General features: G+C 36.2%; 1 protein-coding gene across 1 annotated transcript in view; it reads left to right on the top strand.

Moving 5' to 3' along the window:
• Window positions 1–17,261, top strand: part of LOC140157434 (anoctamin-7-like) — a 77,324-nt gene extending 60,063 nt beyond the window's left edge. Inside the window, 6 exon segments of the mRNA XM_072180633.1 lie at window positions 1,150–1,248; window positions 1,251–1,288; window positions 2,665–2,755; window positions 5,172–5,291; window positions 7,899–7,949; window positions 16,552–17,261. Of these exon segments, the coding sequence (XP_072036734.1) occupies window positions 1,150–1,248; window positions 1,251–1,288; window positions 2,665–2,755; window positions 5,172–5,291; window positions 7,899–7,916 (366 nt within the window). The 3' untranslated portion in view covers window positions 7,917–7,949; window positions 16,552–17,261.
• Window positions 17,262–22,963: the final 5,702 nt, after the last annotated feature.

Below are 22,963 nucleotides of genomic sequence, written 5' to 3'. Positions count from 1 at the left end.
ACTTGAGCTGTGGAAACGCATTTTTAGCGATTTTTGAGCCTTTGCAAGGGTTAATCAGGCTGAAGAAAGCATTTAAAGTATGGAAAACTATATATGTCCGTGTAGATCTCGTTGAGTTCTACCAGAAAAACAACATATTTGATGCCCTAAATGCTTGACAAAGTTTTTGTGGACCAAAGAATGGAAAAAAGGCTATTGGCACCGGATTTTGTAGAATGAGCGATATTATTAAGTATAAAGATAAAGTGCATTAATTTGATATCTTGTGCACTATAGTTTGAATGTTTCTATGTCCCAGTGTTTGATGCATTGGCCTCTTTCACTTGTTTGGAAATAGTTATTCAAAAAAAGGCTCAATTTTGCTTTTTAATGATGATTTTTCAAAGGAATGGAGTTGGAGTGTATAAGGATTTTAGCCATTTTGGGCCAAATTTTCAAAACAACCCATGTCTAGGGATTTTCTGTGAAACAAATGGATCCATTTGGGTATCACAACCCCGGACATGTCAACATGCATTGGGCTATTCCAGTTGACATCCTTACACCCTCTATATAGAAGACATGACCTTAATCTTCCACTTATTTACAGGGAGTGTGAATTTCAAATAGGATTACCTGAATAGGTGATGTCCTTAGAAATCTATTCTACACCCTCTGTGTAGGAAATTACCTGCCGATATAACATTGTCACTGATTGGTCAATTACATGATATCTTCACTTTAATCACCAATCAGAATGGAGCTTTGCAAATAATTCACCCCAATTTTTTGTGTGGTGAAATTATTCTAACAATGGTGCTGATTGGTCCAATTGATAATGAAAACTTCTTTTTGGCCAATCGGCAGGTAGTTGTCATGGGGTTAGGTACTGTTGTCTATAGGGGGTATATGGATTTCAACTGGAAAATCCCAGTGTTCAAATGCACATTTTTGGCTTTCCCATCAAAATGGATTGATTATACCAGCATCAAACTTTATAGATGGGGAGTGGGCCATGCATCATGCAACCAACAGCATATGCGCTGATATCGGAGTATCCTTCTTGAACCTTGATTGCACTTTTATGCTATTATGATAATACATGCTTCATTACAAAGTGAGACTAAATATACATCATTATTTTCATTTTGTTTGTTTGTTTGTTTGCAGGCCTTCCTCATAGCATTTACATCAGAGTTCTTACCAAGACAAATGTATAAATATCAGTATGAATGGGATTTACATGGTTATATCGACTTCCAACTAGCACACACTCACCTAATAATTCAGGATTATCAAAACCATGTCGGTAAGGACACAATTTCCTCTACTAGATATATATATAATGACATGATCTGTTCCATGAGGGCTAAAGGAGGCATTTTTGAAAATTAAAATTACTATTATTTATTACCTTAAACAAACATTAGCTAGGCTATCATCACACCGAAAGTCTAGCATGCAGTGTACTTGATTCTAAATTCCTGAAGTTTTAGAATGTCTCTTTTCCCAATGCATTTTAATGTGTTTAATCCATGTTTTTGCCTTGGCTCCAATTTCTAATTTATTGCCTTTGGCCCTCATGTACCAGATTGTGTCACATATAAGCCTACAATGTATATACATTGAGGTTCATCATATGTACATATATACAGCATGTACATTTATAATGAACCTCAGTGTTTTGAGTATTATCGCATGGGCTATGAACTATGCATGATCCTGGAACCCAAGAATGAGTGCAGATATCAGTAACTGAACATAATGGCAGGATTCATGACCATACAGTATGGGCATAGCCAGGTGGGCACCCCCAGCGCCATAGACCAAAGGTCCACACTGCGAGCGTTGTGGATGAATGCTTTTTTGGAAGCGTATAGCGAGCAAAGAAATTAGGTTCTTTATGCTTTCTTGGTCAAAAAATTCCAAAATGTTGGGAAAATGTCCACCTAGAGGAAAGTCCACTTTTTCAAATCTGCATATCATCCCACCCCAAATAAATCCTGGCTATGCCCTGCCATATAAGAATATTTTGGGAGAGGATGTGTACTATCAACATAATAAAGAATGGTTTTGAGAGATATTTTAGTTGGAGATAAGTGTGGAATGTTTGTAGTAAGGGATCAAATCGACCGCCAGTTCCGGGCAGCAGAGTCTTAGCCAGAAATCAGAAACCACCCAATCTATACCAAATTTTGACCCTCAAATATAAAACAACTTGTCTATACCCATAGAAGGGTCACTGGGGTCAAATATGTCCTGATTTAGCCTTTACATGTCACTTTGAATTAGTCCCATTAGTTCATATACGCTTATAATCATCTGTTTTAGAGCTATCACATCCGTAAAATCCATTAAATCTTAAAATCCATTAAATCTATTAAAATTAGATTAACCCGTCTTAAAGACTGGCAGACGTATGGCTGATGGCTATTAAGACCTTGCCGGGCAGTTCCGTCCAGTTGAAGCTGGTTTCTAACTTTCTATTCTAAACAAGGGAACGCGGTTCAACGGCTGGTGATCACAAGTCAGCCGGCAGTCGAAGTTTTGATTTGATCCCTAAGCTTAATATGTTCTTGTTTTCACAAAGGATGTCTCTGTATCATGGTTATCACTACAGTAAATGTTTTAAACCTTGTTCAAATGGAAGTCCGCTAAATTGTTTGATTTTAATTTTCTTGACAGGTACAAAGATTTTCGAGATGACGAGGGCAACCTCACAAAATTTTACTACCAACTCCTCGCTGTGCGGTTAGGATTTGTCATATTATTTGAGGTAAGGTCAAATTTGAGAGCGGCGTGGCCAAGTGGTTAACACCATTTGTGCAGGAGGTCCCCAGTTCAATCCCTGGCAGGGGCAAAACCCATACTCAATTATGTCCTCTCTTTTTTTTTTATCTTTCTAGCCCGTGAGGGTCTTTATTAAAGTGACACAAAAAACAACAATATACAAACATGTATATTAACAAAAGCACACACAAAAATTACATCAGCCAGCAATGATTTTTACATAATATATGACAAAACTTTTCTATAATTTGTATTACCAATACATTGGTTCCCATTTCTTGACATGAACACCATATTTATCTTTACTGAAGGCAATATTTTTCTCATCTTTTTCCATAAAGTATAACCACGCCTTGAAATCAGAGAAATTCAGTTTTAATTCTTGAACTCTACACTTGTAAATGTATCTTTTTGCAAAAAGTATAATCATATTTATGAAAACCATATTTTTATCATCTTTATAGCATCCAAGACAAATGTCAAAATATGTTAGCTGCACATTGATATTTACATCTTTCAGCCATTTCATAATATTGTCCCAAAACCTTGATACACTGTGACAATCCCACATTAAATGTCTCATTGTTTCCTTAGCTTTCTTACAAAATGAGCATCTGTCACTTTCAATTTTTCCAATTTTAAACAAGAATTCATTTGTTGGAAGAATCCTATGGATGAACCTAAATTGAAAATAGTGATCTTTAGTTTCAATTGTACACCTGTATGGCATTGAAAACACCTGCTTCCAATCAACATCCATCATGCCCCTCTCACAATTAAATTCAATCTCCCATTTATGCTTAGCTGTTGGGATGATTGTGCTTTGCTGACACAGCAATTGATATGCAAATGAGCAAACCTTTTTGGCAGCTCTGAGTTGGTTAATCAACTGTATCTCACGGTCCAACATGCTAGTAGGGGTCAACTGATGTTTATAATGTTTGGAGACTGTATTAATTACACTGAAATACTTTAAAAAGTTACACTTAATACTGTACTTTGCTTGAAATTCTTCATATGTCATAAAATGATTTTCAAAAATTAAGTCTCCAACAAAGTTCACACCTTTTTCACACTATGATTTATAATAAATTGTTTCTCTGTTTATCTTAACATGAGAATTATGCCATAAAATATCATCATTATTTTCAACACAGATATTTCTCAAATTAAACCATGACTTCATAACCTCACACAAAAAGGAGTTATGAATATTCTTATACTTGAAATCATTGACTGACCTTGGTTTACAATACCAAACCCATTCACCACCAACTTTGGAAAGTTCCTTGTCCTCTCTCCCTTAGTGCATTATGTAGTGGATGACAAAGACCTCACAGCTAGATCCAATCAGACTTTGGAAAAAAAATCTGTATTCTCTCTAATCAGCCGGATGTCAATCGTCAGGAAATTTCCTGATTTCAGGAAATTTTGCTTGGATCTTTCCTGTATAGAGTAGAGGGAAATAACACATTTTCAGGAATTGTTAAAGTAGTTTCAGGAAATTATGTTAGTGCTTGATTTCATTCCTGCTAATTAACACTTGTGGGGCATTGCATTTTCCAAAAGGGGCATCAGAAGTAAACTCAACCCAGAAAGTATCGAAACGATTATAGATGGTCAGATATATATCGGGAACTGAAATATATAGCAAAAATTTATTAAATGTATATAAAGCGCAGCTTTCTCCTGCGCATTTTGATACCTCTTTTGTTGCTCTACGATATCATTTGGTTGAGTTATGGGCGCTTGAGTGGCTTCAAGTCGGATTTTGAAAGTTGCACTTAGCTCCTATTCAAGCCAAATACGTTCATCGTGTACACACACACCCCCACACCCACACAAAATCAAGACAAAGGACATCGATGTGCTCTGTTTACTTAACCATGAACTTTATTTTACTCCTTCGACTTCCAATTTCAATACTACCCTTTACTTATCTCATGAACTCTTTCTGCTGACATCGCAATACTTGGTGTGCCCACCATCACTGTCTATCACTGCCTGGATTTGTCGTCGTATGCTCTGCACAAGATATCTTATCTTTCCTTGGCTTGAATAGGAGCTAAGTGCAACTTTCAAAATCCGACTTGAAGCCACTCAAGCGCCCATAACTCGACCAAATGATATCGTAGAGCAACAAAAGAGGTATCAAAATGTGCTGGAGAAAGCTGCGCTTTACATACATTAAATAAGTTTTTGCTATATATTTCAGTTCCCGATATATCTGACTGTCTATAATCGTTTTGATGCTTTCTGGGTTGAGTTTAGTATTCACTATGGCCAATTGGCTGATTTTAGAAAAGAAACTGATCAGTGATCAATGCAGATTTACATGTCGATAAAGGGTGGATTGGTGCATCCTTCTAATTTACTCCAAATTTTCTTTTTGTCCTGTACAGCATTTTGTGTTTGGTGTCGGCCGATTAATAGACTTTGCAGTACCAGATGTGCCAGAGAGTCTGGAGGTTAAGATCAAGAGGGAGGCATATATGGCCAAGCAAGCCCTGCAAGAAGTACAGGTATGTGTAGTATCAGAATGCCCATCCCTATAATTTTTAGATTTATATATAATCAGATATTCCACCCATCACTATACTGCAGTATATGTAGGGCCTACTCAAGAAGCCAACAGGTGTTGTACCCAGACATGCCAACTAGTACGGTTTCACCGTATTTTGTACGGTAAAACGTGATAAATACGGTAGTACGGTCACCCCAAAAAAAAAATACGGTATTCCAGAATTTTGACCAAAATAATAAAATGTTGTGTCTTAAAAAGATAAACAGCTGCAAGATTAGACTACCGACTGAATTACTGGTATCATTTGACCACTTTCTTGGTCTGTTAAAGTGGTTGCCTACATCGTTTTTCTCTCGACTTTCGGTGATGCATGCACATTAAAAAAATTATTATTTAATAGGCCTACAAGATGGTTTCCGAAATAATTTTCTTCCGACTTGCAGATTTTTCATGCACATTAATGTTTTTTATTATCCACCTAATGCTATGTCTTCTGAAGGTATTTAGTTAACTATATTTAGCTCTTTTGGTGCAAAAGAATAAGCATAAAAGAAGGTTTCCAACCTCCTTTTACTTCCGACTTTAGCACCATGCATGCACATTAAAGAAATATTTAATAGGCCTACAAGATGCTTTCCAAAATAATTTTCTTCCCACTTGTTTTATTAACCACCTAATGCTATGTCTTCTGAAGGTATTTAGTTAACTATATTTAGCTCTTTTGGTGCAAAAGAATAAGCATAAAAGAAGGTTTCCAACCTCCTTTTACTTCCGACTTTCGCACCATGCATGCACATTAAAGAAATATTTAATAGGCCTACAAGATGGTTTCCAAAATAATTTGCTTCTGACTTGCAGATTTTTCATGCACATTAATATTTTTTTTATTAACCACCTAATGCTATGTCTTCTGAAGGTATTTAGTTAACTATTTTAGCTCTATTGGTGCAAAAGAATAAACCTACAAGAAGGTTCGGACCTCCTTTACTTCCGACTTTGGCACCATGCATGCACATTAAAGAAATATGTATAGGCCTACAAGATGCTTTCCCACTTTGTTTATTCAGATTCAGATGATGATGATCAATGATTTTTTGAACTTGAAAGTTTTAACAAAGCATGCTTCTAACAACATTAGAAGTAACAAACCCCAATTTGTTTGGTCTACATACTTTATCCAATTTTGTGAGGTCAAAGTTCACATACAAGGTCAAAGGTCGACTGAGGTCACCAAATCTTTTAAAAATTAATTTTCAACTGTGCATCATATATCCGGAATTCAGCTTGATCAGGTATGTAATTAAGGAAATATTATGACGACTTTAGGATGGCCGCTTTCCATGTAAAGTATAGCAAAGTAGCACTTTCAATGAGTGATAACTCGTAAAGGAAGCATCTTTCTGTATTGATTTATTACTTCGATGGAATGGTTCTTTGGTATTGCCAAATTTGATTGCAAATTTATACGGTGGGCCCCTGGACCCGAAGCCGTTCACGTGCTTTCGGTCGCACAAGTGCTCCCTCTCAATTATGTGTTCTACTTTGGGAGTTTCTGGGGTTGGCAGGTATGCAAAAGGTACATATTTAAAAAATACGGTTTTAGGGTGCAAAATACGGATTTTTGTTCTTCTGAGTACGGAAATCTGGATTTCAAAGTTGGCATGTCTGTGTACCCTTAAACTGCCTGTGATTCCTCTGTGACTTACGGCCATTTCCTGTCCCATCAAAACCAATGGGTGAATTTTCAACATAAAATTGAATTTTCAACATATAATTGGCCCCTGCGATGTTTTACTGTCCTGTTTGTAAACAGGTTGTTTATTATGTTCTTGTCTTTCAACATGTCTGTTGTTTCATGTTTGACTTGTTGCAGCGTTTGAAATAGATTTTCACAGAGCAAATCGTAGCAGAAAGTTATATGTATAAACATTGATAGCTATAATCAAAATGCAGGTGGGGTGCACAGTACAAAATGACCATATAAAAATGTGCTCTGATACAAAAATGGCCCCTTTCCTAGGGCAATTTTTGGTATAAAAAAGATATTTTTATATTCAAATTTTTGGACAAAAATCCCAATTTCATCTAATTGGAGTCCAAATTTAAATTTAGTGGTTATTGCGCACATGTTGTGGGTGTAGCACATGCAGGGACAGAAAGAGAGGGGGCATATGCAGTGAGTGTGTCAAGGGGACTGGGAGGTGCTTTGGGCCAGTGCATAGAGTTGCTGGTTGTCAGATATGGCATGGGTGGCCTATATGAAAATACCTCCTGGATCATCATGTTAGCACTATAGCTGGTAGGCCTACACACATTCCATGATGTTTCTGGCCAAATTCCTGGTGATTACTTTTTGACCATATGAGCCTTAATTATTAACGCTAATTATAGGGAGGGTTTGATAGGAGGTGTCCTATGCATGTGTTGTCTGTCACTGCCCCACTGAAGAGGAATCACACAGCCTTTACTCTGTGGTATATGGGCGCATCACGGTTTAGAGATATATACAATATATAGTTCCTATAATTTGTGTTAATCCTTTGTACTTGTGTGCTATTATAGATAATGTGCATGTGTCTTTAATTGTTTGTGTGTTCTTATCTAGGCTCCTCAAAAGTTCTGAGCTTCCTGAACCTGTTTGCAGTGTGTATAGATGGTAATAATGTGTATATATATATAGTATTTGTTAGAGAGATGGTGTTGGGTTAAGAAGCGCTTTCACAATTCCAATCATAGATACACAGAACTTCGCTCGACATTAGATACAACAAGGAGAAATAAATGTGACACGATCTGGTCAATGGGGGCCAAAGGTGGCAAATTTTAAATTGAGATAAAAATTTGGAGTCAAAAAACAATAAAAAATACATAAGAAAATACACATCACAAAACTTAAGAACTAAGTATGCTAGATCTTTGGTGTTTTCAGTTTATGTTAGCCTGATGTTTGTATAAGGTAATTATTATTAATAGTAACTCAATTTTCAAAAAATGCCTCCTTTGGCTCCCATGGAGCAGATCATGTCACAAATGATCCACTCTCCTCCATTGATGGTCATGCGAATGAACTGCAACTTTTCGAGAATTTTACTTTTCATTATCATGATTAAATAATAACAGTACTAGTGTAGCAGTTCAATCCTGGCTCAACCCATTTTAATTAGAGAATAAAAGTATTGTTTTTAGCCGCTGGAGTCCATCTATCGTAAACGGGCGACATTATTATTGAAAGTAAAACAACAAGGCGAAGCCGAGTTGTTTTACACCAAAAATAATGATATCACTCAGTATTACAAATTTCAATCAAATTAAATCCTATATTTTACAAGGAATCACCTAGGGCTTAAAATTGATCAGTCCCGTTGTTGCTATGTGCCTCAGATTGGTTCAAATAGCGAATACGCGTATCACGTCGATGCACACATTATATCGGCTAAGAACCAATAAGATTGCAGGAGTGCTGTCAAGTGTTTAAGAATTTGTTATAGCCCTTATGTATAGCTATTAAGACCAAATAATATACAAAACACTAGAAGTATATGGCTCCATGCTGGTATCTCCATTGCATATTATAGCCACAACAAACTCTGTTCTGTAAATGAAATCGATTGGATTTGTGAAAGGTCTTATGGTATTCAGTTGGGCTATTCCTGCTGAAATCCCTACACCCCTTATGGAATACACAACCTTATTCTCCCACACAGGAGGTTTAGATCCCGGGGGGGCCACTCAAATATGAGAGTGTACGCATGCGTGACCAAATTTTTTTCGAACACCCCCTAAACAAGTTTTCCTCTGTGAGCAAAATGACCCCCTAGCGCGCTTTCCCAAATATTTGACCCCTAAACAAGTTTTTGTCTAATTTTGACCCCCTAAACAAGTTTTTGTCTAATTTTGACCCCTAAACAAGTTTTTGTCTAAATTTGACCCACTTTACAAGTTTTGATGGATTTTGACAAATTGAACAATTTTTATAGGTCTAACTTGTCATTGAACACTAAAAGTCTACCACTTCCGGATATACCCCCCCCCCAGCTCCGGTATAGCCTACCATACCACTTTAATTAAATATAAATAATGACACGATGAGTTCAGTTATTCAGAATGAATGTAATTTGTCCAGAAGCAACGTTAAGCAGTATTCACATCGTATTTGGTTCCGAATTCGGCACCTAAAGTTGATTATCTAGTCCCGATATCGTGTGCCCTTTTCATGCTTTCTACTGCAAATATAATTTCCTAAAGTAATCCAGAGAAGGGTAAACACACAAATCTACCAGCAGGAGTAGTAAATAATGTGAGGAATCTATAGAGCCCGCTATATAGAGGTCCTGAAAATCTTTTTGAAATACATGATAGGGTATTTTCGTCTCCCCGTTTGAACTATACACATCATAATTCAAGCAACATTTATATGACGTCATTAATTAATATGCACGTTTTTTAATCTAAACGGTATTTTACATTTAAGTACGAGGCCATGTAACACGTCATGAAATATAGGCCTATTTGCATAACATAGTGACGAACGGGGAATTCCGGCACTAGAATAAACTTTTTTCGGAATCGGAGTTTCAGTAGATTTGAAAAGCGGATTAAAATGGTACCCTAAATGCGTTACAAACGATTTTAAAACTACCCCTTTTCATGAAAATCACCTTTTTTCCCCTTAACGCGTCACGCTGCGAACGTGCCCAACCAAGAAAAACACCCCTTTTCACGCGTTTTTTTGGTCACGCATGCTTACATCATTATATTTGAGTGGCCCCCCCGGGGTGTAGATATCAAATGGAATCACCCATTCAGGTAATTCCATCTGAAATTCACACACCCTGTATGGTCATGTCTTCCATATAGGGGGTGTATAGTTTTCAACTGGAATAGCCCATCCAGTTCATTCCATTTGAAAGTCACACACCCTGTAAGGACAATTAAGGTCATGTCTTCAATAGGGGGTGTATGGATTTCAACAGGAATAGCCCATATTGCTTCACTTTGTTTCATCTCAAATAGAAGAGTTTTGGTAGTGACATCAGTGTTATAAGAGGGTTGCACCAGGGTGGTTTTTGCAGCCAGTTGTTTTGGGGAATGAACCTCTGACCCTTCAAATGCAGTGGCGTAACTAGCGGGGGGCAGGGAGGGGCAACGTGGGCGCTATCCTTAGGGGCGCAAAATTGACCTATTTAGCATCGATTCTGCGCCTCCCAGCGATGAAAGTCAAAATTTCCGCTCACTTTGCGCGCATTTCAACACAAAATCAATTGAAAGAATATTTTAAGACTGACATTCAACTTCTAATAACCAAAATTAATTAGTGATAGGCCTTATTTGTCCAAAATTTTGCGCAATTGTTTCAAGAATGGGGAGGGGGCATTATACATCCTTGGCCCTGGACACCACAGAACCCTAGCTACGCCACTGCCAGCATCTAAGATATTCTTGGGGGGGGGGGTAGGGTGCCAATTTTGTTTCTTGCCCTGGGCGCTACCAACCCTAGTTACGCCATGACCCCCCAACCCCCACAAATTAATTTGTTTTGTGGAATAAGCCTCCAACCCTTCAAATGAAACCACAACCCCAATTAGCTCGTTTTGTTTGTTTTCAAATTTTTGACCCCTAATTAACAATTCCAACCCCCAAATTATAGGCATATAAGGGCACTTCAGTTACTTAGAGAACATTGTGGAAAATCTAAACATTATGCCTTAGGAGCCAAGTAATGTCTGGAGGTCTGTATCCCAGAGGGATATTCTGAGGTCCAAAGCAAAGACTTTTCATAATGCCTGACATACAGCTGTCGCTTGAGAACGCTGCACTGGAATTTAGGTATGGGCCTTGTACAAGGATTTTGTTTATAAAATGTTTTTTGAGAGAAAATATTCTGTCTTTGGATGAAACTAATAACAAATTGGGGTTTTAAGGACTACACATGATGCAAATCTCTATTTAGTGTCTCCTTGGATGATGGCCCTCATATATACCCAAGAAAACAGCTGCAAAGAAACCACAGAAATTAGCATCTGATCTGCATAATCTCTACGAAATTGCTTCTGATTATTTTCCGCAATAAATGATGATGGAATATATTGATAATCTTCACGACTCCACTGATACTAATGATTATTTCTTTACATACATATTGTGAAGGGAATATTAACATATTTTGCATTCTGTCAGTCGGCGTGATGTTATAGGAACGACATTTCTTGTCGTTCTCCTGATTTGCCAGTTATGGCTGTTCAAGTTACTCCCTGGAGTGAAAGATTACCTTTCGAGTGAACGTTCAAGTTGACAAAATGTTGCGTTTCAGCTAAATTACTTATTGTTTGGAGTTGTTTCTTTGATATATAGCATCAACAATAATGTCCGACAAATGTACTTGAAGAAAATTTAACATTATTAAGTCCAAAATATTTTTGAAATTGGAAAATTCAGAACCAATCCATGGGCATACCATGAAAAGTTTCAGTCCAGTATTGGTTAGTGAGCATGTCAAATTCAACAACCCCGACCGACAGAATTCTTTGTAATAAAATAATAAGCACAAATGTGACGTGATCAAGTGGAATGAGTCACATGTCTGCAATTTTCAATTATAAGTTTTTTGCATCATTTTCTGGCAGTTTACGAATGCTACATTTTGATGGAATCGGACATCTGGTTACCGAGTTACGAGCAATTTATCAATGGCCGAAAACAATATAAAACAAAAGAATTTGTACACTGTTTTTGCCAATATCTCAAAAACAATATTAGTGACATCCGACTCATTCTCCTTGATCATGTCACAAACATGTATAATAGCATGTATAAGGTATCTAACATACTAACCCTACACATTGAGGTATAATATCCAGTGGAAACACACACTCCCTATGGAAGACAGTTTTTACCATATTCTTCTACACAGGGAGTGTGAATTTCAAATGGGGTTATCTGTGACTCCATTTGAAATTTACACTCCCTGTGTGGAGATTAAGGTCATGTCTTCCATAGAGGGTGTATAGATTTCATATGGAATAGCCCCAGGTGAACAGCCCATTGGCATGCAGGTATATATCACTTGGGAATTAAAGAAAATTTCAAAATCCAGACAAGAATCTATATACTTATTCACTTTATAAGTTTTTATTGTCCTTTTTCGATCAACCAAAAACCTGAAAAACAGGTCACTTATTTTTCATATATAAGTTGGTAACAAATGTGCAAATTGTTTTGCCTGCTTGTAATTCAGTACAGCACAATTCTGTTTATAACAAAAAAAAAGGAGCCTGACAAACTGTTTTAAATCATTGTTTACCATTGTATTTTATGGTGAACTTGTATTTTATAATAATAATATGGCAAAATATTAAAAAATAAATAAATAACCAATCAACCAACCCTGATTTTGAAGCTTTAAGGAAGGGGTATGAACGTTTGGACAGTATTTATTGTGGGACATTAGAGCACATCAGACATATCGAATTGCATTCTGAATACGAAGAATGGCCTTCTGATATCAGAAAGACATTCTTTGTATTCAGAATGCAATTCGATAGGTCTGATGTGCTCTCATGTCCCACAAAAATGCTGTCGAAACGCTTCAAAACGCTCATTCCAGATCCCTTAAGGGCAATACAAACCATTTTTAGACCTAATTGGAATGCATGTTGTCACTTTGGAATGGTTCAAGTAATTTAGTTTTTGCCAACAAGCTAAGATGGATATGTAGTTCCATATATTTCATTGATACTAACATTTTATTTTGATATTTTCTAGAAACATTAGTGTCACACTGTAATCATCAAAATAAGCGCAGGTGTCTGTTAAAAATTATGTTGTTTATGTCTTATGGTAATAAATAATCCTATGGCTATATACAAGGAAATTGTTACTATAACTGAAAAAACACACCATGTTTTACAGGCGGAATGATTTCTTACGTAGAGTAATTATTTCAAGTATATGTTGTCAGATTGTAATGTTGTCATTGTTATTTTTGTTTATAAATTCAAAACTCAAGCAGTACTAGTAGAACTACATTAATTGGATGATTACAGAAGATTAAATGTATGCTAACAATTAGTATGCTCACTTTCAGGTTCAAGATTTCAATTGTCCAAAACTGACCAAGAGTTTTTTGTCTAAAATCATGTCAAATCAGCTGCTGTTTTTTGACAAAATTGTAATGATTTTGACTGACATTTTTTGAAATAATATTGAGAACATTTTCATAAAATGTTTGCAAAATTTTTTAAGCTTTCAGTGATAAAGGTACTTTAAAAAAAAACATATTTCAACCTACTTAAGCAATCCATATTAGGCCTACGTGATGAAGAAAACTGTCAAAATTAAAACAAAATTGCTTTAGTAATGAATAAATCTGTTTCCCTGTGTTTGTAGCAATGTCCAGAAACTGGCCCCCCCCCCCCAGGGACTAGAAGTGAACTGTGACCCCTGGGGCTGAGTGGCTGAAATGTACCCAAGATAGGTTGATTTTGCATGAAAAACCAGGGGTAGCCCCCAAGCCAATCTATGAACATATGCCACTGGTGCACAGTGTCATCGCCCCGATATCTTCATGGCAGAAATCGCCATGGTAGGTTGAATCCACCGCCACGCATGGCCATTTTGTATCGACCTGTTTAATAGTTTTGAGTCGCATAATGGGCCAAAGGACATCTGACTAAGGCTACTGACAATAGCCCCGATTAGCTCGGTGACTGACTCGCTGTGTGTCAGTCGAGCATGGTACGCCATAGGTCATATTCTTTTAGACTCACCACGATTGGCCTATACACTGCGCGATATAATTCGGCACATATAAATCAGAATTATTGTCAGTTTTTGACTCAAGAGGCAAGCTACTGTCTCAAGACGCAAGCTAAGGACTATCATATCTGTTCAAAATATATATTCAAGTGCAAGGAACCACATCTGGTTTCTTTATACGAAATCATTGACAGGAGATATTCATCATTTCTACCCCGGTATCCAAAGATTTTCTTCTCATATCAAACTCGTGCATAGCAAATTCATGTGTATCGATCCTGGGTATTTATTTTAGTATCTCTGCTGACAAAGTAATTATTAGCCAGTCGGTGTGTGGTGTAGCACCATTGTTTTTGCATGGGCAATACTCACAAAAATGCAGAGTACTTTTAAAGTCCTGCGTTATAACATGTTAATGCCAGGTTATATGAAGGTCATTATAGAACATTTTAAAATGTTTTATTGTTGGGAAAAAACACTAGTACAACATTTCAAAATGTCAAAATTTTATTATAAAATATTTATTGTCAAACACGTAAGAATGTTTTGCAGCAAGTTTTATACCCTTTATATACTTTTATATAACCCAACATTTCAATTTGTTCTGTAAAACTTTAAGTATTTACTGGTAAACATTTTCTATCATTACTTGTTTAAAGGATGTCTCCGGCAATCACAACATTAATGCCTTATATGTTAGAAAAATAATTATCAAGCACGAATCACATGGTTTTATTTAAAACAAACTCATATTGACCATAAAAACTAATAAAAGCAGCCGGCACTCAACACGCGATATATTCAAAACTCCCGCGCCGAAATTGTCTGGTGCAATGACGTCATGGTTACTTGTGCTCAATTGTTGTCAGCCTTTATTGTATTACTGGAACGCCACTGCACTGGACAATTTCGGCGCCCGGGAATTTTGAATATCGCGTGTTGAGAGGCGGCTGTATTAATTCGTTTTTATGGTTAATATGAGTTTGTTTCAAATAAAACCACGTAATTCGTGCTTGATAATTAATTTGCTATCATATAAGGCATAATGTTGTGATTGCCGGAGTCATCCTTTAGGGATAACCATCAAAATTTCATGTTGTCCCTATTGCTACAAAAGATTGTTTTCTGGATAGAACTCATCAACAGAAGTATTTTGGTGGTTAAATGGTCAAAATCGGTCAAAAACTTTTCGAATTATGAATTTTAAAGTTTCCCATTCTGACCGGTCATTGGAACGAAATAAAATGACATGGTCCAAAAATAGCAATTGGGAGCAAAATTGGCATAAACATATATTTACCTTTATATATTTCTTTATTTTAACATATATGCAAACATGAAACAAGCATATTGTGAAAGTATCAAAGGGTTTCTTATGAAATGGCACTTTACTAGTCAATGGCATAAAGTATTTTTTCAAACCGAGGCATTGAAATCATGCATTTAGAGAACATTTGCCAAAAATCATCCAAGATGGCTGATATGGCACAAAATCAAAATTGCACTTAGTCTAGGTGAACTTTTTGTTCACAACCAAAAATTTCAATGTTATTGGGTTTAATATGACCAATTAGTAGGTGTATGCAAACAAAATCTTAAAGTGTCATTGAAGGTCATTGACTCATTCACAACAAATCACAACAATAGAGGTATGCACTTCACTCATCATGCTCATGTGTGACCTCTAACAAAAGGTGCTGGTTCCCGTAGTATTCTTCATTCAAACCAATTCAATGCGTGACCTCGGAGTCACCTGCATGACTTTCAAGGGCTATTTTGAAACAGTTATGGTTGCACATTCAGGTATTTCTTTTGAAAGTTCTAAACAAGGTATAGCCAGCAGCAAGTTGTAGATGGTATAGGCCTAAATATAAGAAAACGTTTAGGGTTGAAATCAGGTGAAAAATACATCGAATGAGCACGAAACTTCACATTTATGTTCAGAAAGGTGTCTTCTTAGCATGATTTGAAAGGAGTATGGAAATTCCAAAGGGAAGCTGGTGATTTAATTTGTAACTCGAGATCTACTTGTTCATATTTTTTTCCTTTTTACAGAGGGTATGATAGAGGTATTACTGTCAACTCTGCCAAATTACAGCTCAGTAGGCCACATTTTTCACCTGATATTATTAATCTGAATATTTTGTGCCATTCTTGAGCAGTGCTGAACTCAGCCACTGGCAATTAAACGCACTGTGGCGATGGACCAATTTTGACTCGCACTTATAGGAAAATGAAATAAGTTGTGTTGCTGTAATTTGCAAGATAGTTACAAAATATAATTGGCATTCACTTTCCCAATTTTTACAGAAAAATATTGATAAATAAAAGAATGAGATCAATTTAGAAATGTCTGTGCAAGCAGTGCACAGTTGAGCTCCTTGCATGTCTATGGGAGCGTTCTAATCAAGTTGATGGTTCATTGGTCATCCCTACTTAAGAGACACTCATCCTTGATGTATAATGCATTAATATCCTTCTTTTATTTTGTTTGAATTCTTCAGATCTAAGTTGGATGACTGAGGAAAGCCAAGTTCACACATAAAATGGTATGATTCTGCCATCTTTATGTTTGGTGAAGTTCTTGATGAATATAATAGGTATAGCAGTAGCACCTAGAGAGTTAAGATGATAATGGTAGTGCTGAAAATGCGAGCTGCCAGTTTTGCCCAAGAAGTGATATTTGCACATCGACCTGTCATATATCGGCACTCCTGATTTGTCAAGAGTGGATCACATGGCATGTAACGGTACTCCTGATTGGTCAAGAGTGGATTTGAAGTTGAAAAAGAAGAAAAATCATGTTTTCAAGACACCTGTATCATATTGGTCTATTCCAGTTAAGTTCCCTACACCCTGTGGAAGACATGACCTCCCAGCCCCCCCCCCCAACTCAACACAAAAGTTGACAACCATGAGAGTTAGGCCTACCAAATCTTTCAAATCCCCCCTTTGCAATGATTTTTCATCAAAGGGTACTCTTTTTGGCCAAAAACAACCCCTTTTTTGTAGTATTAATGACCAGAATTTCAAACACCCCTTTTCAATGATTAGAATTTCAAACACCCCTTATCAATGACACTAAATATTGACATAAAATTTCTGGATTTTCTCAAGTACCCCTTTTATCCAAATTTCGCGGACAGTGCAAATTAAATACCCCTATTTTGCTGATTTCACTGTCAAATTTCACGGACAGTGCAAATTAAATACCCCCTATAAAACAATTTCGCGGCCCTTGCTACTGGTAAAAAATGTTGCGCAATTTGGTAACTCTTATGGTTGTCAACTTTTGTGTTGAGGAGGAGGGGGCATGCATGACCTTACCATACAGAGAGAGGATTTCAAATGCGGTTACCTGAATGTGGACTTCATTTTGAAATCCACACCTCCTGAGTTGGAGATTAGGGTCATATCTTCCAGCTGGATTTCAACTGGAACAGCCCATTAGGAATGGCAACCACCGGCGCCTTAATTGGCAGAACATACTGTCTAACCATGTACTATTGTCCTGAACAATGGAAATTCAACCCAACTGCCAGTACTGCCAGGGGGTTGGGGTCGGGTTTTGAACCCATCCCTTATTATTTATTATATTTGTGAATGTTAAACATTTTGGTGAGAATTTTGTTTTTTATATTTAAATGGGGTTTGTTTATATTGTGAGCTAATTTATTTTACCATGACTTTGTGTATTTGATGATATAGGTATTTTAATACCTTTCAAAAAGGTTGAATTAAAGATAGTCTAAAAATGAAGCACACTGTAGGCTGAACGTTTTTTTGAGCAGTTGTACCACATTTGGCGTTGATTTCGAAAATCCAGTAAAAATATAATTTTCATGTAAAAAAACCTTTCAACGCAATATTAAAAGATACAAAACCATTACAAGCAACCCTCAGTGCTACATACAGTACACTTAAGATTTTCATGAAAAAAATATGTGACCGTCCACCACGAAGTGGTAGTAAAGTCGGCTCCAGATCATTTTCTGTTTATTGCAGATTTTGAAAGAATGCACTTTCAGCTTTAAAATGACACCTCAATCAGCTTCATCGGACATCTGGAAGTGAAGTTATGGTTCATCAAAGGTCAAATTCCTACTATATTTTACATAGAAATCCATATACTGTTTTTGATTGTATCTCAAAATGGAAAATGCCGACTTTACGACCAGTTTGTGGTGGATGGGCACATATTATATTTACTTTGACCACCAATGGGCTATTCCATTTAAAATCCACATACCCCTGCAGAAAATTCACTGCCATCTCAATTCCAGTTGCACCTCATGGTTAATCCAGCTAGAGAACTTTGCTAGTTTTTGGTGAAATTCCAGCTAAATATTGTTGAAATTTATCAAATCCAGTTTTAATTTGCACAATTTGGTCACAAATTTGACAAATATGTTTTGAATTCCAAAATCTTCCACACCTTTTCATCCAACTAGAGAACTTTGCTAGTTTTATGTGAAATTCCAGCTAAAAATTGTTGAAATTTATCAAATCCAGTTGAAAATGTGCACATTTTGGTCACAAATTTGACAAATATGTTTTGAATTCCAAAATCTTCCACACCCTTTCATCTAGCTAGAGAACTTTGCTAGTATTTATAAAATCCAGTTGAAATTTGCACAATTGGTCACAAATTTGTTTGAAATTCAAAAATCTACCACACCTTTTTCACTTTTTATGGATGAAAATGGTTGGATCTGAAATAATTTAAACTGATGAATTTGGTTGGAATTCCAAAGTCTTCCAAAGTGGGGTGTGGTTTGCAAAAGGAAAAGCCAAATTTGTGGAATTTCAGGCATGTTTTAGGATAATTCCTGTCCTAAAATAGTGCTTTGTTGATTCTTGTGACTTCTCTCTAGTCCAAAGTACGCCAGTCTGAAAACCAAATTAAGTTCGCTATAATCTGAAGATTTCTAGTCCGAATATAGAATAAGGGTTAGTGTTAGGGTTAGCGAGCCTTATTCTATATTTGGACTAGAGAACCTTATTTAATATTTCGGACTAGCGAACCTTCGGACGAGAGAACCCGATATTCGGACTAGCGAACCTTTATCAGAATACAGACTAGCGAATAGTAAATTATTTGTTCGGATTAAGGAGCCTTCGGACTAGGGAACATTTGGACTAGAGAGTTGTCACCCTCAGGCCATGCACATACAGGAATTACTTGTTTTTTCATAATCAAGGCGTCCATTTCACTAAACCTTTAACCCTTTGTAACTCAAGTAACCATTCATAAAGTAACGAAAACCCAATACTAGATGTAACTTTACGAAGGATCCCTGTAGTAAATCCCTATTACTTACGAAGGGTATCATTCGTATATAGTGAAATGGAACTTACGACTTGTCATAAGTTGCAAACAATTTCATGACTTATGAAGCTTTGTAAAGTTTAGTGAAAAGGACCTATGGTTTGGTAATCTATCAATAATAGTTAGGGACGCACTATTAGATTCTCAAGGGGGGCATGGGAGTTTGGGTTAGGCAGAATTTTTTTTTTGCTTCCGAAGGCAGCAAAAAAATTTTTTGCCACCTTTATTTTTCCATTTTAATACCTTTATACAAAGTTGGGTGGGGAAATTTTTTTTTTCGTCTCACTAGTGGGCGAAGTGTTTTTTTTTTTCAAACACTCCCATGCCCCTGGAAATCTAATGGTGCACCCCTTATGTCAATATTCAAAAACAAAAGAATTGGAAATATTAAATATTTATCTTTATTCCAGAGATGCCAGATTTTCCGAATTTGTATAATTTTTTTTTTGATTTGGAGAATCCCTGGACCTAGAGCCAAGTTCTGCAATCATTTGTGGTTGATTAAAAAAAATGGGAAAAAATGACCAAATATTTTTGTATCTAAAAGGGACCCCTGTCCATTAGGCTATAATGTATACACTGCACTCCTTATGGCTCGCAATTATTTTCAGAATTTTTTTGGCAAGTCACTGGCATCTCTGATATTTAAAACAATCAAAAATCAAACAACAAATGAATTTTAAGCAAATATATAGTTTATCAAAGAGAAATATCCCATTATATACCTGAATTAATTATTTTAAAGATTAGATGTACATAGATGTTTATAATGTAAGTTAGAAGATATTTTCTACAATTATGAATTCAAAATGTATCAAACAGTAAGTTGCATGAGAATGATTTAAAATTAAGTCTTCAACGCTACTTGTTTGTTAGCTCTGATGTTTTTTTGGAAATGGCTAGAGACCAACCGGATCAGATGAGATCACACTATGTGACATCACAGAAAATTCCTGCCCCTGGTCCAGCTGGGTTTGACCTGGTTGTCCCACACAGGATCTAGTTCCATTCATGTGTCTCGGTTCAATGAAGGTCCTTGTTTCTTGATCTGGATGGCTTCCAGGACCCTCCTGGGAAAATCTTTTGTTTCTTTCTCCAGTACTTTTACGTTATCCCAGTCTATTTGATGCATGTTCTTACTTGCTTTGACATATTCTGGTATGGGCGATTTGGATCCAGCGGTTTTCCAAGAAAACATCGGAGCTAACAATGTGGCTCCCAGTAAGCAAAATAAAGTGTGGTCAAGAAGGGCATCATGTGATATTTTGTAATCACATGACACCCTTCTAGACCTTGTTTTTGTTGTTTAGTATACAAATATTGACTGCTATGAGGGGCATGGTTAGGATTATAGGCCCAAGGTGATCTCAAAACCATGCTATGAACCGGGGCGCAGCTGAGGGTCATGGCATAGTTTTGAGATCACTGCAGGTCTATAAATCTTAACCATGCCCCGAATATAAATAAGTCAATATTTGTTTTGTATACCAAATGGATAGGTGGATGTTGCGATTGCACAGTTTGATTGGGACACATGTGACCGGTCCATAGTTTATTTCCATGACCGGTCCATAGTTCATTTCCATGACCGGTCCATAGTTCATTTTGAGGGCATAGTTAATTCAATGACTGCACTTTCAACCAATCAGATGACTGGAATCTATATGAGGTATATAATGCATGATATGCTGTGATATTAATATTCATTCCATCAACGACAAGAAAGGCGGCAATTATAGAAATGGTCTAAATCTTTTAAAATAAGACTGGAGATTATTTGGAAAAACATGAGTAAATTAAGGGGGACAGTTATAATTGTATAACATAAATGGTGTATATATTATATTGTATGTGTTATTATCATGGGAAAGCCACTGAATGGTCAGCTGTTGCATAATAGCCCTATAATTGATTATGATTATGAGTTGAACAAATTATGTTATATATGATATCATTATATTACTGATGTTTTCTCTGTAAAGATTGTATATACTATAAGCAAGGCTGAAGTCATTTAATTAAACATTTATTATGTGCCTAAATTAGCATTGACTTCTTATTGTATTGATATTTTGAAAATGTAATATTAACCAAGGTTGGAATTGTATCGAGGGCTTAGAGCAAGAACTAGCTATATCCACAATTACATGTTACTTCTTTTCGGCAACAAATGGATGGTTAATTCTGCCCTCTATAATATAATGTAAGTGACTTTGGGGTATATGTGACATGATCAAGGGGAATGAGTCACATGCCGGCCCTGGTCGAAAATGAGTTTTACACATGTTTCTAAAGAGGACATTTAGAACTTTCAGAAACTGAAAACCCCATGTTGATACGACGTTTTCTTTTTGAAGTTACGCCAATTTATCAATCGCTGAAAACAATATAAAACAAAAGAATTTTAACACTTTCTTTGCCAATATCTCAAAATCAATATTAGCGACATCCGACTCATTTCCCTTGATCGTGTCACATATGGTCACTTGCGTCTAACTAACAAAGTCACTTGCATTTATTATGGAGGGCAGAATTAACCATCCATTTGTTGCCGAAATGAGTAACATTATGTAATTGTGGACATAGTTAGTTCTTGCTCTAAGCCCTCGATATCAACTTTTTTAATTGTTACGAGTCCAATGATATCAGCGATTTTAAATTTCGGCCAACAGAAAAGTTGTCCTATGCATGAAGTGCACGGGGAACAATTAACATATATTTGGACAAAACAACATTGCCCCAACTGTATTTGGACAATTTTGGTCCTATAATTGTACAGAATGTTATGCACCCTATGAGCTGCAACATTACTCCAGATTAGAAAAGTCAGGACTGAGGACTCTCTTTTTATGTGTATTATAGTATCAAGTCAACACTCACAGACATCCGCAGCTTCTCATACAGGACAACCCGTATTAATGCATGCAAAGGTTGGTCTTAAACGTGGAATTATGGAAACTTTCAGGCCTCATAATTGCTAAATTGTTGGTCTAAAGTATATAGAATTATACATGTTTAGAATGGCATATGATGAATTCATCTGTGAGGTCAATTTGGCCCAAAATGCTCATTTTTGGAGAAAATCCCCAAAAAAGTTTTTGGGCCCAAATTTTTTCAGTCAACGTAATGAAAAAATTCTTGGCCCAAAAAATTTTTTTATTTATTTTTAAAAACTACATAAAAAAAATCTAGGAACAGTTTTTTTTTAGAATTTTGACCAACTTCACCAAAAATATTTTTTGACAATTTTTGGTGCAAATTTCTCAAAGTTGAACAACACTCAAAAAAAAAGAAAGAAAAAAAACTGTTCCTAGATATTTTTATCTATAGTTTTTAAAAATTAATAACAAAATTTTTTGACCCAAGAATTTTTTTCATACGTTGACCAAAAAAATTTGGGTAAAATAAAACCTGTTTTTGAGATTTTCTCCAAAAATGAGCAATTTGGCCCAAATTTGACCTCACAGAGGAATTCATCAAGTCTTTGCCATTCCAAAATGTTATAAAATGTTTGCAGTTACACAATGCAAATATTTTATTTCAAAATGTACAGCGATGGTTATTCACAGTGATTGCTCATTTCTTCC

This window comes from Amphiura filiformis, chromosome 7 (assembly GCF_039555335.1).
Source record: "Amphiura filiformis chromosome 7, Afil_fr2py, whole genome shotgun sequence".
Taxonomy (NCBI): domain Eukaryota; kingdom Metazoa; phylum Echinodermata; class Ophiuroidea; order Amphilepidida; family Amphiuridae; genus Amphiura; species Amphiura filiformis.
The sequence above is the reverse complement of the archived record's forward strand: the minus strand, read 5'-3'. Positions and strand labels throughout refer to the sequence as shown.